The sequence below is a fragment of the Tachyglossus aculeatus genome, chromosome 2 (assembly GCF_015852505.1).
Source record: "Tachyglossus aculeatus isolate mTacAcu1 chromosome 2, mTacAcu1.pri, whole genome shotgun sequence".
NCBI classification, from domain to species: Eukaryota; Metazoa; Chordata; class Mammalia; order Monotremata; family Tachyglossidae; genus Tachyglossus; species Tachyglossus aculeatus.
Genome location: NC_052067.1, coordinates 59,589,668 through 59,608,237, shown reverse-complemented (window position 1 = coordinate 59,608,237; position 18,570 = coordinate 59,589,668). Strand labels below are relative to the sequence as shown.

General features: G+C 41.5%; 1 protein-coding gene across 6 annotated transcripts in view; it reads left to right on the top strand.

Moving 5' to 3' along the window:
• TIAM2 (TIAM Rac1 associated GEF 2) overlaps positions 1-18,570 on the top strand; it is a 292,806-nt gene that overhangs the window by 190,028 nt on the left and 84,208 nt on the right. For 4 of the 6 annotated variants that reach the window (XM_038740604.1, XM_038740597.1, XM_038740582.1 and 1 more), the window contains 2 exons: positions 3,925-3,996; positions 16,989-17,150. In XM_038740604.1, the coding sequence (XP_038596532.1) occupies positions 3,925-3,996; positions 16,989-17,150 (234 nt within the window). The remainder of the gene's footprint in view (positions 1-3,924; positions 3,997-16,988; positions 17,151-18,570) is intronic. The other 2 variants (XM_038740613.1, XM_038740619.1) reach the window with 2 other exon arrangements.

Below are 18,570 nucleotides of genomic sequence, written 5' to 3'. Positions count from 1 at the left end.
CAGAGAAACCCAGCTTTCACTGGCTTTGATGTTTTTCCCCTTGTGCTAGGTTTCTTTTTGTGCAATAATTTTTATGCATTTAACTGATTCAGTAGCCTTGCTCTCCGGACATGCATGATGGTGGTGTTTTGCTTTTGTTACTAAATGAAAATAATTTGATCATTTATCCCTGGAAAATTGGCCTCATGCAAATTGAATTGTGCAGCAACCATTTTAATTGAGCATGTGTCTATTTCTTAATGTCTTTGAAATTGTTGTGATTTGATAATGGACTTCACGGTGTTGATGGATGTCAGGGGATAATGATCTAACAAAAGGAAATAGATAATCCGAAGGACAAAACCATATTTTTTTGGATAATATTCTTATATGACAGCTGACGGGAAACACTTGAAAATGCTCAGCGAATACTTACTACTTATTGTTGCGAATAAGCTTCTAGAAACATTTTTTTGTTAGTTGTATTTTCAGATGGGAAGCCTTTTGTTAATGCTCACAACATTCATGTAAAACTGAGGTGATATATCAGTCCGTACCCAAGAAGCTGGACATAAAACCAAAAATCTATATTGAAAATTCAGAGCTAAATGCTGTCCCAGAATTTCACTGTCTAGGTAGCATATGGACCAACCATGTACTAATAGATAAGGAAGTGGGAAATCCAATCAAGATGGCTCCCACAACCTTTGGGAAATTGGCCACCAGATGGTCTATGGACTCTTAGGCAGTTCAACTGCAGCATGGCTTAGCGGAGAGAGCAAGGGTGTCAGAAGGACCTGGGTTCTAATCGTGGTTCTGCCTCTTGTGTGCTGTGTGACTTTGGGCAAGTCACTTCATTTCTCTGGGCCTCAGTTACCTCATCTGTAAAATGGGGATTAAGAGTGTAAGACCCTTGTGGGGCAGGGCCTGTGTCTAACCTGATCAACTTGTATCTACCCCAGCACTTACAACAGTGCTTGGCACATAGTAAGCACTTAACAAGTATCATTTATTTTCTGTGTGGACCTGGATTCTGCACAGATGCCACATCCAATTCCTTGAGTGGTTCCTTCACAGGTTATACTCAATATTGCATGCCAAGGCAGAATCCAAGATCTTTAAGTCCTGGAACAAAGTCAGTCTCACCTCCACACTGGATGTGACGTATACCAAGATTGGATGATAGGATACTCAGACATTGTAATGAAGCAGACAATTCAGGAAAATAATAATAATTGTGGTATTTGTTAAGCACTTATTATGTGCCAGGCAACTTACTAAATGCTGGGGTGCGTAGAAGCAAATTGGGTTGGATATAGTCCCTGTTCCACATGGAGTGCTCAGTCTTAATCCCCATTTGACAGGTGAGGTAACTGAGTCACAGAGAAGTGAAGTGACTTGCCCCAGGCCACACAGCAGACAAGTGACAGTGCTGGAATTAGAGCCCATGTTTCACTGACATGAGTACCGAGGAGCTCGTGGCCCGAAACAAGTCTTCTTGCTCCTTATCTGCCGTTCAACTTGAGAAACATCTTTAAATCCAGATGGCTTTAAGCACCACACACCAACCAATGGTAGCCCTCTAGACTGAAAGCTTGTTGTGGGCCAGGAATGTGTCTGTTATATTCTTCTACTGTACTCTCCCAAGCACTTAGTATGGTGCTCTGCCCTCAGTGAGTGCTCAATAAATATGATTGATTGACTGAATGACTTCTGGATCCCAGGCCTGTACTCTATCCCCTAGCCCATGCTACATAGCCGCTAACTGCCTCAAGAATTATAAAGAAAGCAAGGAAAGATGCTGTTAATAATCAAATGCATGAGACATGGAAAAAACACATATACAGCAGAATACAAATGGCAAAGCACCTAAGGGATTTAAATTAAAGTGGAAAGTTGCAGTGGAGACTAGATGAAGTGATTGGAATGAATTGTGACCCAGGTGAAATGAGTCAAATAAATAACTTTAACAAAATTAAAGTTTTTATTTAGGGAGGAGGAGAAACATTTCAACATTTTAGACTGTGAGCCCACTGTTGGGTAGGGATTGTCTCTATATGTTGCCACCTTGTACTTCCCAAGCACTTAGTACAGTGCTCTGCACACAGTAAGCGCTCAATAAATATGATTGATTGATTGATTGATTTTATTTTGGTTTGGGCAACAGGTTTCTGGGTGGTTAGATCAGGTAGACCAAATCGCATTTGGTGATTTTAGAAGTGGCAAAGAATAAATCATGTTTGCTTGATGAAAAATGGGTTTATGTGATATAAGCTGAATAGAGTCAGAAATGAGAAGCAGCGTGGCCCAATAGAACACGGGACTGGTAGTCAAAAGGACCCAGGTTCTAATCCTGTCTCCACCACTTGTCTGCTGTGTGACCTTGGGCAAGTCACTTCACTTCTGTGTGCCTCAGTGACCTCATCTGTAAAATGGGAATTAAGACTATGAGCCTCTTGCGGGACATAAACTGTGTCCGATGTGATTAGCTTGGACTCAGTATGTCCAAGACTGAACTCCTTATCTTCCCTCCCAAACCCTTTCCTCTCCCTGACTTTCCCGTCACTGTAGATGGCACTACCATCCTTCCCATCTCACAAGCCCGCAAACTTGGTGTCATCCTCGACTCCGCTCTTTCGTTCACCCCACACATCCGATCCGTCACCAAAACCTGCCGGTTCTCACCTCCGCAACATCGCCAAGATCCACCCTTTCCTCTCCATCCAAACTGCTACCTTGCTGGTTTAATCTCTCATCCTATCCCGACTGGATTACTGCTTCAGCTTCCTCTGATCTCCCATCCTTCTGTCTCTCCCCACTTCAGTCTATACTTCACTCTGCTGCCCTGATTATCTTTGTACAGAAATGCTCTGGGCATGTCACTCCCTGCCTCAAAAATCTCCAGTGGCTGCCAGTCAACCTACAAATCAAGCAAAGCTTCAAGGCTTTCCATCAGCTCGCCCCCTCCTACCTCACCTCCCTTCTCTCCTTCTACAGCCCAGCCTGCACCTCCGCTCCTCTGCTGCTAACCTCCTCATTGTACCTCATTTTCGCCTGTCCCCCAGCCCCAGCCCACGTCCTTCCCCTGGCCCTGGAATGCCCTCCTTCCACAAATCCGCCAAGCTAGCTCTCTTCCTTCCTTCAAAGCCCTACGGAAAGCTCACCTCCTCCAGGAGGCCTTCCCAGACTGAGCCCCCTTTTTCCTCTCCTCGTCCCCATCCCCCCTGCCCTATCTCCTTCCCCTCCCCACAGCACTTTTATACATTTTTACACATTTATTACTCTATTTATATTGCACATATTTGCTGTTCTATTTATTTTGTTAATGATGTGAATCTAGCTTTAATTCTATTTGTTCTGACGATTTTGACACCTGTCTACATGTCTTGTTTTGTTTTCTGTCTCCCCCTTCTAGACTGTGAGGCCGTTGTTGGGTAGGGACTGTCTCTATATGTTACCATCTTATACTTCCCAAGTGCTTAGTACAGTGATTTGTACATAGTAAGCACTCAATAAATATATGTACTTTATTTTAAAGTTGCGTATGTTTTAAAAACATTTCAATCTTATTTCAGTGGGTGTGGCACCTGGGAATCTTATCATTATTGCCTGTTGAAAAGCACCAACAACAAAGATGTTCAAAATACCTATTCCTACATAGGATTATGTGGTTTTTGAATTTATTCAATTGTATTAAGCACTTACTGTGTGCAGAGCTCTGTACTAAGCACTTAAAAGAAAGAAATATGTGAATTTGTGGAAAGGAGAAGGGAAGCATATTTAAGTCAATATTTCCACGTCAGTTGTGGTTATGTTTAAAATGTATTACTGCTAAGTGTATTTATAGATATTTTAGCCTTCAGCATTATTTATACTCACAATGTTTATGTAATTAATGTTGCATATCTCATTCACTCTCTTCCCACTGGTGTACTTTTTAATTAGATTTTTGATTCAAGTACTGGACAAGGATTTTCTGGATCCCAGCTTCATCCGAACTCCAATAACTCCAGTGAGGTAAAAAATCAATCATCCTTAATAGGCTCATTTTAAATTTCATTAATTCAATTGTATTTGTTGAGTGCTTACTGTGTATAGAGCACTGTACTAAGCGCTTGGGAAGTACAAATCGGCAACATAATTTCTAATTTCTGGTTCTAAAATCAGCTCTTCCACTTGTCTGCTGTGTGTCCCTGAGGAAGTCACACACCACAGTTACCTGATCTGTAAAATAAGGATTAAATCCTCTTTCCTCTGATTTAGACTGTGAGGCCTTTATGGAACAGGGATTGTGTCCTCTGTGTGCCTCTTACCTCATCTGTAAAATGAGGATTAAGACTGTGAGCCCAGTGGGGGACATGGACTGTGTCCAAACTAATTATGTTGTATCTATCACAGCACTTAGTACAGTACCTGGCACATTGTAAGCACTTAGCAAGTATCATTTAAAAAAAAGGAATATCTTATATCTACCCCAGCTTCTAAAACAGTGTTTGACACATAGTAAACTTCGAACATCAACAAAAAGTACAATCGAGGCAGCGAGTGTAGATGACTCATTCTAGGAGTTTGGAAAGAAAGGGTAGGAGGGAGATAGGGTTATAACTAGAAGGGGAGGTAGGGTCAAGAGAGAAACTTTTTTTAGGTTTGAGGAGAAGTGGGCATGTTTGAAGGCAAAGGGGAAGGAACCAGTGGAGAGTGAGCAGTTGAAGATGGAAGTTGAGGAGGGAAGGGGAGAGAGATTTCATAAGATTCATTCATTCATTCGTATTTATTGAGCGCTTACTGTGTGCAGAGCACTGTACTAAGTGCTTGGGAAGTACAAGTTGGCAACATATAAAGACGGTCCCTACCCAACAACGGGCCTAGAAGGGGGAGACAGACAACAAAACAAAACATGTGGACAGGTGTCAAGTCATCAGAATAAATAGAAGTAAAGCTAGATGCACATCATTAACAAAATAAATTGAATAGTAAATATGTACAAGTAAAATAAATAGAATAATAAATCTGTACAAACATATATACAGGTGCTGTGGGGAGGGGAAGGAGGTAGGGCGGGGGGATGGAGAGGGGGAGAGGAAAGAGGGGGCTCAGTCTGAGGAGGGAATGGGGTCTGAAGCACAGGTGGATGGAGTAGCACTTGAGAGGAGCGAGGATATATCATCTGAAGATACTGCTGGGAAGGATGGGAAAGTAGCGGAGAGGGTTGAGAGCGGGGAGGGTGGAGAATGGGGAGGGATGACTTTGGGTGTCTCAGTCCTGATGGAGTTAATTTTACTAATGAAGTAGGAGGCCAGATCATTGGGGGTGAAGGATGGAGGAGAGGGAGGAACGGGGGGTCTGAGAAGGGAGTTAAATATACTGAACAGCTGACGGGGACGATGGGCATGGGTGTCAATAAGGGAGGACCTGTATATATGTATATATGTTTGTACATATTTATTACTCCATTTATTTATTTATTTATTTATTTTACTTGTACATATCTATTCTATTTTATTTTGTTAGTATGTTTGGTTTTGCTCTCTGTCTCCCCCTTTTAGACTGTGAGCCCACTGTTGGGTAGGAACTGTCTCTATATGTTGCCAACTTGTACTTCCCAAGCGCTTAGTACAGTGCTTTGCACACAGTAAGTGCTCAATAAATACAATTGATTGATTGATTGATTGAGGAGAAATAGTTTTGCCTGGCAGAGGAGTGGGCAGAGTTAAGGCAGGAAAGGATAAACTTAAAGTGAACAAGTTTGGCTTGGTGTTTAGAGCATAAGAGCAGCTCGAGCATAAGAGTGAAGGAGGTGCACAGTGGCAGTGATCCACAGCTGTGGGTTAGTGGTACAAGAGTGGTACTGGCACATAGCACTTAACAAGTACCATAATTATTAATAATTATTACAGGTAGATTTATGGCTAGATTTCTGGGGTAACAGAGGCTCAGATAAGTTAAGTGACTTGCCCAGGGTCACCCAGCGGACATGTGGCAGTAGAGTACCATTCTTGGAAGCATGTGTAAAGAGATTCTGTTAGGTTGTAAATAAGGAGAATTCCGCCACTACTTTTCACATTGAGTCACCACTGAGCATCTTGCAGCAGTTTAGTTCTATAGTAGAGAGGCTTTTCTCTCCTAATCCTGATGTCCAACTTTGGCCCGTATTGTCTGTTCCTTTAGGGGCCTTGAAACAACGACATCCTGAATTAGATGTCTATGTTATTTAAGATGCTTAGAAGGGGAATATTTATCAATGTGATAACCTGTGTAGTACAATATGTTACCAGTCCTGGACCCCTCCTCTAAGATTCTCTGGAGAATGCTTACTAAAGTGTCTAATGATGCCTGGGATGGCCTGGCAGGTAGGAAGAAAACTTGGGAAAATTTGACCTCCAAATGGAACCCCCATTAACCAGAAATCAGCTGGCAGGAGATATGCATAGAGATCCCAGATGACAGGCAATATGGATGGAAAGGGATAAGGGTGAAGAGGCGGGAAGCTACCACTACAGCCCATGAGAAAATTAATATGTCCTTTTGAAATTCTTCACCACACCAGGGAAGAAGGAAGGGTGTGTAGATTGGAGAAGCAGCAACACATAGTGGAAAGAGCACAGGCCTGGGAATCATAAGGAGCTGGGTTTTAATCCCAGATCTTCCACTGGTCTGCTTTGTGACCTTGGGCAAGTCACTTCATTTCTCTTTGCCTCAGTTTCCTCATCTGTAAAATGGGTATTACGACTGTGAGTCCCATGTGGGACAGGGACTGTGCCCAACCTGATTAGCTTGTATCTACTCCAGCGCTTAGAAGAGTGCTTGACATACAGTAAGCACTTAACTAATACCATCATCATCATTATAATTCTCCCTTCGGCTTTCTGAAAATATGTATGAACCGAAGTCATTGTTTCCAGATCACCGAAAGGGTAGAAACCTGAGTTTCTCCATCCATGAATGGAAATTCCACTGCTTGGTCTAGAAAAATGTATTGTCAGTAGGCAGAGTCTTGGGAAAGCTGCAAGAGGCTGGACCCTCAATTCCACCCTGCTTCGAATCATGTCACCCCTTTTCTTCCTCTCCCCTATGAAGCTCCATCTTTAATTTGGGTCTCCTTAAAGGCTCCCTTTCCACACCTTGGCTGCTTGCTGTGTGGTGATTCTTTCAGAGTCAGGCCTCAGAATGGAAGAACCCAGAGGGAATCACACATTTGGCAGCCCACCCAGATTGGGCACCCCTAGTCTTTGGCACACACATGCTAGCCTCTCCCGTGAACCGAGATGGGTGGGCCTATTCAAATAACCTGAGCTGCTTGGACCTTCCACCGCATCTTTAAATAGAGAGAAGCAACTAGTGAGGAGTTGACTAGCTCCTCCATTATCATTATCATCAATATTTATAGAAAGCGTTTGTAAATCACAGCAAGTGGAAACTCGTATTCCCCTATGAGTAAGGAATCTGAAGTCTCTAAACTGAGGCTCATCCATCACTATTGATGAGAGACTCTATCATCAAAAAATAAGAACACTGGAAGGAAAGAGGAAGGGGCAGTTAAAGACTGAAACCCATTGAAATATAGACGCTGTCAGATTCATTTCTACTGGGGAGGAAGTGGTGGAGAATAAAGGCAGAGTTTTGAACATAATTCTGGGAACTCCCCACCCTAGAAGATTCCCAGAGCAAATAACTTACTACTGCCACTACTGCCTGTTGCCAGAGGATATATATTAGTCCACTGGGGATTGGATCCCCTAGTTATTCTAAAGAAATACCCCATATACAGTAGTTAAAACTTAACTACTTAGGATTGTAGCTTGCCTCATGGAACACATCTAGGTAGGAATGCTGCCTCTAAGAAAGTAAGGAAATTACTTCACCATTTGAACATTTCCTAGCACTAGGAATCTTCTGTATCTCGATATTAGTGAAGGAGTTTTTACAATGTAAGGAGACAAATTAATCTTAGAAAATGATTGATGAGAGGTAAAATGATGGACTGTTTCTTCTAATGTTAAAACTGCAGAGAAATGCTTTGGTTATATAATTTATTATATATATCTATATACACACATGTATATAGATATACATATATATCTATATGTACATATATATATATATATTCAAGTAAAAGATTTATCTGGAATATTAAGGAAATGGGAGGAATCTATTAGTCAAAAATTCCAGTTAACTATCAGGCACAAGTTGGCCTGCCCTGCAGGGGCTTTGCATTGGTCATATGAAAGTTTAACAAAAGCAACAAAATTGGGAGCTGAGTCCTCCATGAAGACTGTTATCCTGAGGAACAGTTGTCCTTGTAATAATAATAATAATAATAATGACATTTATTAAGCACTTACTATGTGCAAAGCCCTGTTCTAAGTACTGGGGAGGTTACAAGGTGATCAGGTTGTCCCTCAGGGGGCTCACAGTCTTCATCCCCATTTTGCAGATGAGGTAACTGAGGCACAGAGAAGTGAAGTGACTTGCCCAAAGTCACACAGCTAACAATTGGTGGAGCAGAGATTTGAACCCATGATCTCTGACTCCAAAGCTGGTTGGAGGAGCTGTTGGCACAAATCCTAATACATTGGCCAGACTGTTACTGCCTTGCCTGAACAGTAAATGGCTGCAATCTTGCTTGTGTTGCTGCTCCAAGGCAGGACTCCCATGAGGCTTGGAGGGAGGGCAGCACCAGTCCCTGGAGGCATGCCTTGGTGGATTGGATTGCCTTGGGACAGGGGGAGTATGGCCAATGGTGCAGGAGGGCCTAGGTCACCTACTACTCCTGATGCTTCACTCACTCCTCGTCCCAATCTAGCAAGGCAGATTCAGATCACTCTTCTCATCACAGAATGACACATGATGGTGGAGCCAGTGTAGGTATTTATTTTATTTATGATATTTGTTAAGCACTTGCTACATGCCAGACACTGTACCAAGTGCTGGGTTAGTTATAAGCTAGTCAGTTTGGACACGGACTATGTTCCACGTGGAGCACACAGTCTTAATCCCCATTTTACAGATGCGGGAACTGAGGCACAGAGAGTGACTTGCCCAAGGTCACACAGACAAGTGTCAGAGCTGGGATTAGATCCCATCTCCTTCTGGCTCCCAGGCCCGGCCTGTATCCACTAGGCCTCACTGCTGCAAATATTTTGGTGTCCAGTAATGACTCAGATGTGAATCATCCTAAACTTGAAATCTGTTAATGTTGGAATGAAGCTTGTCTTATTGGAGCAATTGACAAAAAATGAAGCCAAAAACCCCCAACAAAAACCCAATCAACCCCAAAAAAGAACAAGATGCTCCAAATGAAATATTTTTATGAGTTATTTCCTTTCAGTAACAAAAGGCCTCATGCTGCATTTGAAGGAAGGAGTTCCTTGGAGATGTAATAACCAATCAAGGCTCTGGCCAAAGAAAGTTTTTGTGGTAAGGGCCAGTGGAACTGGAACAGATCATGTGCCTTTGCTTAGGGGCAATGGTCCTCCACACTGGAAAATTATATGGCCAGCTTTAGCTTTCTGTGGCGACGAATGAAAGACTTATTGTCACATTACTCACTCGAATCTCAACTGGGTGGGACGTGGAGGGGAGAGAATCATAGTGTCAGTTTCTAAGATGGAAAATCTGTGTAAAACAATTGCCAACCGTGGTTGAGAATATTTTGACTACGGAATGAAAATACTTTGTTTTCCCCTTGTTGCACCTCAAGAAGTGCTGAAGTTTGGGCATTAACACATGTGGCTGATTGGGTTTATAATCTATAGCAGTGTATTGTGAGTAAGTGAACTTTAAACTATGTAGATTTCCCTGGAAATTGTTTTATCCTTCATCTTTCTTGTTAACATAGTTTCTTTTAGTGGTAACTGTACTGAAGGTAGCTTATTTGTACCCGTTATTCTACTGCTTACTTTCCTTCAGCGATTTGAGGAATTATGACGAGTTGTTCAATTCCACAGCATTGGCTCCTTTAGCTTAGAATTTTGCTCTTCGCTTCATGAAGTATAAATCAATCAATGTTATTCAATTATTTATATTGATGTTTGTCTCCCCCTCTAGACTGTAAGCTTGCTGTGGGCAGGAAATGTCTGTTTATTGTTATATTGTACTCTCCCAAGCTTTTAGTACTTTGCACACAGTAAGCGCTCAATAAATATGGTTGAATGAATGAATGAATTAAGCACTTAAAATAGGCAGAGCATTGTGCTAAGTGCTTGGGAGAACACAGTATGATTTGGGAGACATGATCCCTGACTGGCTTACAATCTAGAGGAGTTTATGAAGTGTTCAGCATGTGAAATATGTTTCTAGAAACGTTGCTATAACAACACTACTGAAAGTTATCTAGTAGCTGTACTATGAGGTTCTCAATCAGGTAATTGCATTGCATGCTTACTGTGTGCTGAGCTCTGTATTAAGCACTTGGGAGGGTACAGTAGGCATGCTCTCCGCCTTCAGGGAGCTTCTCATAAATGTTTGCAGCCCTAAGTAATTATTATAGTACTGTTGTTGTCACTTAGTACAATGTTTCTGTTTCATAGAGACTCTGAAGTCCAACACAGTCATCTCAACTCACACTGTTAAGTCTTCAGCCATGCATTGTATTGAGGTTTTTCACTGCTGCTTTGTTTCTTTGGAACTGTGTAACAAAACAAGTGATGTTACCTCATATCTTTCCATCTGTATACCTGGATTTCAGTTTTAGATCCAGTTACCTAGGTTCATGTTGAATGAAATCATAAAACTTGAATTTACTGTTCCCTTTGGAAGATGTCAGTGTTATTGTTGTACTCTCCCAAACACTTAATACAGTGTTGTGCACACAGGAACTGCTCAATAAATGTGATTGGCTGCTGGACAAAATCCGGGGGTCTGTGGGGGTTATTCTTCAGCTCTACAACTAGGCATTTAGCTGAGTTAGTAGTGACTGTATGCTGGATGATGAGAGGAAAAAAAATAAAATCACCCATTTCATTTTTCTTCCCTCCTGATGTAGGGACAAGCTGGCAAAGTGCTTTTCCGGATTGCTAAATTTCTAAAGCCTGACTTTAGTTTTAACTTTAGTCTATAGAAGGTCAGGATGAGGCTGAAAAATTGGATGAGGCTGAAAGAGTAATCTTGTTTTGTGGTTGTGGTGATCTTCTCCATGGGTAGTATCAGTGCAAATGAATCCAATTTTCCATCTGAACATGAAAAAGCCTCTAACATCCAAGGAGGTTCCATAGCCAGAAAGCATTTTTGGGTTTTTTTTTCCCCCTACAAACTCACATGTTTTGGGGAGTTTAAAATGTGAAACCCTGGAGTGACTTACGTTCTTGGCCCAAGAAGGAAGTTCCTTTTGGGGGTAGAGCATTACCCTTGTGATTTATTTGAAACGTCTGAGGTCAAGGTTAAAAGTCATTTTGAACCTTTCAAATTCATTTAATGTGGTGGCTGAATCATCCCAGTTTTATGAATAGGGCAAGGAGGATACATCTGGACTGGTGCTGGGTTTGAGAAGAGATGTGATTAGCAGACATATTACTCGAGATGGAGTTTGAGAGCCTAAATATTAAAAATGAATAAGGGCAAACAGCTTCTGGCCCGTAATAACTGATCGTGGGCAGGACCAGTAGGAGACAAAGCAGCATAGCATAACGGATAGACTACAGGTCTGGGAGCCAGAAGGTCATGAGTTCTAATCCCTACTCTGCCACCTGTCTATTGTGTGACCTTGGGCAACTTACTTCACTTCTCTGGGCCTAAGTTCCCTCATCTGTAAAATGGGGATTGAGACTGTGAGCGCCATGTGGGACATGGACTGTTTCCAACCCGATTTGCTTATATCCACACCAGCACTTAGAATAGTGCCTGGCACATGTAAGGATTTAACAAATGCTGTAATTATTATTATTATTATCATTATTATTATTATTATTATTATTAGTAGTAGTAGTAGTAGTAGTATTAACGTTAAAAAGTTTGCTCGTTTCCCATCTCACCATGGGGCAGCATTCTTATCTCCAAGCTCTCTGTGCTCCATTTCCTTCCCGACTAGCTTGTATTGTACTCTCCCAAGCACTTAGTACAGTGTTCTGCACACAATATGCACTCAATAAATGCCATCAATTGGCAATGTTTACCTGAATTGGTGATGCAGCAAAAATGAGAGGGGATTTTGTTGACTGAGCTTAATTGGGCTCCTCTAAAGCCAGGAGTAATAATAATAAAATAACAATGATAATGGAATTTGGTAAGCACTTACTATGTGCTAGGTATTATACTAAGTGCTGGGGTGGATACCCTACCCCTCATGGCTATGGGACTATTAATGGTAATAATAATGATAATAATTATAGTATTTGTGCATAGTCTATGCCAAGTACTGTGTTAAGTGTTGTGACATTGGGCCAATCACTTAACTTGTGTCTGTTTCTTCAACTGTAAAATAAGAACGCAGTACTTGTTCTATCTCCTACTTAAACTGTGAACAGCATGTGGCGCAGGGACTGTGCACAACCTGATTAACTTGTACCTACCCCAACACTTAGAACAGTGCTTGACACATGGTAAGTGCCACAGGTACCATAAAACAATCAGATCTGACAGTTCCTGTCCCACATGGGCTTAAAGTCTAAGTGGGAGGGAGAACTGTTATTTAATCCCAATTTTACAGATGAGGAAACTGAGGCACTGAGAAGTTAAGCGACTTGCCCAAAATCACACAGTAGGAAAATGGTGGACCCAGGATTAGAATCCAGGTCTCTGAACTCGCAGTCCAGTGTTCTATCCATGACCGGTTTCCCCGGAGAACAAAGAGGCCCTGATTTCAGTGATCAGAAGTGAAGGAGCTGTTAGCTGTCTCCACTGGGGAGTTGTTGGTTCCCTAGTCATGAAGAGTTGGTGGGTAAGAGGATGGGGTTGGGCAGGTGGGCAGAAATGGGAATGACTGCAAGACTGTTATGAAGAGTAGTAAAATGAGGCCACTGTTTTCATTATAGTTGAAATTGTTTTCATGGCCTTGCCATACTGTCTTTGTGGGGTTTCCTGCTTTGTAGTGACCTCTGCTGGGAGATATATTGAGAGCTGAATATAGCAGATCATTACTTTTGTCGAATTTTCAAAATGCCACCCTTCAGTTACTGGTATTTCTTGATTGCTTACTGTGTGCAGAGTATGGTACTTAAAGTGTGCTCTATCCACTACACCACGCTGCTTCTCACTATGCCATGCTGCTTCTCGATTGTTTGTTTGTTCATTCAGTCATATTTATTGAGCACTTACTATGTGCAGAGCACTGTACTAAGCACTTGGGAGAGTACAATATAACAGTTAACAGGCACATTCCCTTCCCACAGTGAGCTTATGGTCTAGAGGGAGCTTACAGTCCTTATGACTAGTAATCCAAACAAAACAACAGAATGCAGTAATTGATATTGACAATATCAACAGTCATTATGACTAGTGTATACAAGTTTACACTAATCCAAACAAAAAACAAAATGCAGTACTGATATTGACAAATATCAGCAGTCATGACTAGTGAACACAAGTTTACACTCACCCTAACAAAAACAACTTCACAAAAGCCTACAGAGTTTTCCCATCCCTGGATTTCAGATCTAGCCTAAAAGCTAAAGCCCAGAAGTGGTTAGGTTAATTTGAGTTATCTATCACAACACACTAGAGGTCACAGTGGAACTTGGGAAGCAAAACGACTTAGCTTATTAGTAGTAGATAATGGATTTCTTCATATTATATTTTATTAAAACCATAACATCATCCACAGGGCCTCATAATTTGATTCAAATGGTGCAAGATACAGCCTGCCCCTCAAAGGAAGTACAGTTTATTTCAGATAAGGGCATGTGTTAGGAAAATCAATTGGTTTCCAAGCATATTTCACCTCTAGTGTGAAAGCATTCTTGGGTCGTTATTACTGGTAATAATAATTATGGTACTTGTTGTTAGTTTATTATTCATTCAATCACATTTATTGAGTGCTTACTGTGTGCAGAGCACTATACTAAGCACTTGGAAAGTACAGTTCAGCAATTGAGAGACAATCCCTGCCCACAATGGGCTTTATTATTTACCAAGCACTTAGTGTATTAAGGGCTGGGGTAGATACAAAAAAATTGGGTTGCACAAAATCCCTGTCTCACCTGGGACTCACAGTCTTAATCCACATTTTACAGATGAGGTAACTGAGGCCTGGAGAAGTGACTTGCCAAAGATCATGCAGCAGACAAGTGGAGGAGTCGGAATTAGAACCCTTGATCTTCTGACTTTTAGGCCCATGCTATCTCCACTATGCCATTCTGTTTCTGTAAAAGTCCAGCATGCCATCTGTGAAAAGTCCATTTTGCAGATAAGGAAACTGAGGCCCAGAAGTTAAATGACTTGTTCAAGGTCCCACAGTAGACAAGTGGCAGAACTAGAATTAGGACCCACTCCTGTGACTTCTGTGTTCTTTCCACTAGAGCACGCTGCTTAAACAACTTAAGGAAATACACAATTTGAGAGTCAATTCCATACAAAGAGGACTCAACCTACATGGAACAAAAGCCGTCAGCTATTGCTCTAGTTACCTAGAGAATTTAACTGCAGAATTAACTTCTTTAGTTATCTGCCACATTTTAACATCTTTCGGCCACAATCCCCAGCAACCTCAATGTGCAAAGCAGCACACTCAGTACTCAAGAAAGTGCAGTACAAGAGATTTGGTATATGTGATTCCTGCTGTCAAGGAGTTTACCATCTGCAGCTCTAATAATTAGCAAATGTGAATTTGGGATTTTGCTAAGCTTTTCAAAGGCTTAATACATACATTAAAATAAAAACTTGTAATTTGGAAATATCCGTGCTTTTCTGAGTTCAAATCAATTTATCAAGAGTGATAATGCCCTTGCAAACCTCTTTTGGTCACACAACTGTGCAAACAGTAAGTGAACTCTGCATGGGCTAAACGAACAAAGTAGTACAGGGAATTTTATGAGGGATGAATAAATAGGGCAGTGTGGAATTTTCTTGAGAAAGATATTGAAGCACTAGTGAATTTCTAGAAGAAAAGGATTCCTGGTGGGGGGGCAGAGGAAGAAAGTCAGGATTATAGTTAGCTGTGAAGAAGGCAGATATTTTCCAAGTAAATTGCTCAAACTATCAATTGATTTTAGGAGAAGTCATTTACCCAGCTACTGATCATCCATCCACAGATTAGAAATAATAATGAAAATTGTGCACTTTATTTGCAACTCTGTAATATTTGGATAATGTCACCTACGCTTTCTTTTCTGCCTCTGTGAGAATGATTTTTACTGATTTATGTTGATCGTACTAGACAAAAACATCTACTTAGAAATAATGAAACTGTAAACAACTGGAGAAAAAATATGTTGACAAACATAAAAATTACATGGTAATTAGTTTTCCTGGGAGGTAGAGATGCATTTGATAGTAAATCCACAATAATTCAATTCAATTTCTCATTAATGAATTGATCTTACTCGACTGAGCAAAGGTATTTTTATCTTCCATACCTTCCTCAAAATACTGCTGAGATTTTTTTGGCATAAGCTTCTTTTCCACAAGTTGGAGAAAGCCATGCTCTCAAAGCCAGTCCCTCTTCTTCCACCCCTCTCCCCCACTCCCTCCTGCCCCACACCAAACATATTTTGTTTTCTTTATTAGCTCTTTCCTAATCTCTCTGCTAGTCATTGAGTACAGTAGAATTTTTATTTGTTGTATTTTGAAAATAATTTAAAATGTAAGGTAACAGTCAACCATTGGTAGTTTTTGAGGGCTTATTGTATGCTGAACACTGAACTAAGCACTCGGTAGAGCAAAATATGCTAGACAGCGTGGTCTAGTGGTGGAGAATGGGCCTGAGAGTCAGAAGGATCTGGGTTCTGATGCCTTCTCCACCACTTCTCTGTATGACTTTGGGCAATCACTTCACTTGTCTGTGCCTCCTTCCCCTCCCCACAGCACTTGTATATATTTGTACAGATTTATTACTCTATTTATTTTACTTGTATATGTTTCCTACTCTATTTAGTTAATGATGTGCATATAGCTATAATTCAATTTGTTCTGATGATTTTGACACCTGTCTACATGTTTTGTTTTGTTGTCTGTCTCCCCCTTCTAGACTGTGAGCCTGTTGTTGGGTAGGGACCCTGTCTATATGTTGCCAACTTGTACTTCCCAAGTGCTTAGTACAGTGCTCTGCACACAGTAAGTGCTCAATAAATGCGATTGAATGAATGAATGAATGTGCCTCAGTTACCTCATCTGTGAAATGGGTATTAAGACTATGAGTCCCACTTGGGACATGGACTGTATCCAACGTGCTTGCTTGCATCTAGCTTGCATCTACCCCAGCACTTAGAACAGTGCCTCGCATATAGTAAGTGCTTAACAAATAACAAGAATAAAAAAAGTTGGTACACATAATCCCTGCCCACAAGGAATTTACGGTCTAGTAGGTGAGACAGACAATAAAATAAATTAACTAGGGGAAGCAGTAGAGTGGCAATGCACCAGACCATGTGAGATAAGGAAAATTAAAGATTTTATTTCTAGGTTATAAAAGTGTAATTATTTTTCCCCTTTTCAGTCAATCAATCAATCAGTCGTATTTATTGAGCGCTTACTGTGTGCAGAGCACTGTACTAAGCACTTGGGAAGTACAAGTTGGCAACATATAGAGACAGTCCCTACCCAAAGAATGATGGTGATGGTCCCATGTCCACTGCCCAATTCATAAATAGCAGTACCAAAGAAGATAGAAGATACTTCAGAAATTCTCTGAACTTCAGAAATAACATATTAGGACAGTTTCATAGTCCAATCAGAAAACAGGGATGGATCTCTAAGACCCCCTGATTTCTAGAAGTGTATGTGAGGTAAATCAATGGGATTTATTGAGCTTTCAACACGTGCACGTGCAGAGCACTGTTCTAAACACTTAAGACTGTTTAAATGTCTGTCTGACTTTATCTTGCTACCAACTGATTGACTTTTCTCTTGGTTCTTACCAGGTGGATGAGTTTCTAAATGTTTACTCTTCAGGACCTGACTGTGGAACCAAAGAAAACATTTGGAAAATCCAGACTTGCATTCATTTTCAGGATAATCAAGTAGTTAATATAGCCATCAAACCAGAATACAGAGTAGAAGATGTTTTGTCTTTGGCATGCAAGGTATTCTGTTTCCCTAAAAGTTTTTTTAATAGCACCGGAGATTTAGCATCAAGTATATGTGCTAAAGTTTTATGAATTGCACTGATATTCAGAGCAGGGTTGCCAGGAGAAGCATTGTGGTCTAAGGGATAGAGTGCAGCCCTGGGAGTCTGAAGGATGTAGGTTCTAATCCTGGCTCTGACACGTCTGCCGGGTGACCTTGGGCAAGTCACTTAAAGTCTCTGTGACTCAGTTACCTCAGCTATAAAATGGGGATTAAGACTGTGAGCCCTATTTGGGACAGGGATTGTGCCCAAACTGATTATCTGTTATCTACCCCAGCACTCAGTACAGTGCCTGACACATAGTAAGCACTTAACAAATACCATAAAAACCCTCCTCCTCCCCCTGTCTATATCTCACTAACCTCAATCCATGTGTGCATGCGCATGCCTCCAATCACACACATGCACTCACATCCCAAAGGCTTTTCCAACAACAAAACAACCTTCTGTGGATACACAACTTCCACCTGCACCCTTAAGCCCTCTTGATATACACGCCTTTTGCCCCTTAGGGCCCCTGTTTACCTGGGGGTGGACAAGCCTTGGTCATAGAGGGCCAGCCACCCTAGAGAACCCAGCTCTGGTTCAGTGAAATTATTTTTCAAACTTCAATTTGCAAATTACTAACTAAAAAAGCACATATAAGGGAGTGGCAATCCACCATAAAAAAATGTTACGCAGTCACCAACATCATAATTATAATAACTGTAAAAAATATAATATTAATGTGGTATTTAAGTGCTTAGCATGTATCAAGCAGTGCAGATCAAATGTAATCAGGTCAAACCCAATGCCTGTCCCACACAGGGCTTACGGTATCTAGTCCCCATTTCACAGTTGAGTCTACTGAGGCTCAGAGAAGTTAACATCCTCAGGATCATTCAGCTATCAACGGCAGAGGTGGTATTAGAAACCAGAACCTCTAACTTCCAGGTTCACGCCCTTTCCCCCGAAGCTGTACTCTGTTTAGGGGAGACTCAGCTGATCCCCTAAGGGTAAAAGGTCTGTCAACAAGAAGAAGTATGGGGACTGAAGAAAAGGACTTGGGGCGGGAGGGAGGGGGAGAGAGAGAGAGAGAGAGAGAGAGAGAGAGAGAGAGAGAGAGAGAGAGAGAGAGAGAGAGAGAGAGAGAGAGAGAGAGAGAGAGAGAGCGAGAGCGCATTTGAGAGCAGGTGGGTGGAGAGAGACGGGGTCGCAAGGGACCATGAGGGATCTGGCTGCAAGAAGCCTGATTCCGCCGGTGTTTCCTAGACCTCTGCCAAGCTGAGGAAGGGATCTTCAAGCTTTGCCCCCCATCCCCCTGACCAAGTCTCTCCTCAGTCCCCCCTGGCCACATGGGAGAGGCAGCATCCAGAGAGGTAGTCATTGGTCATTCA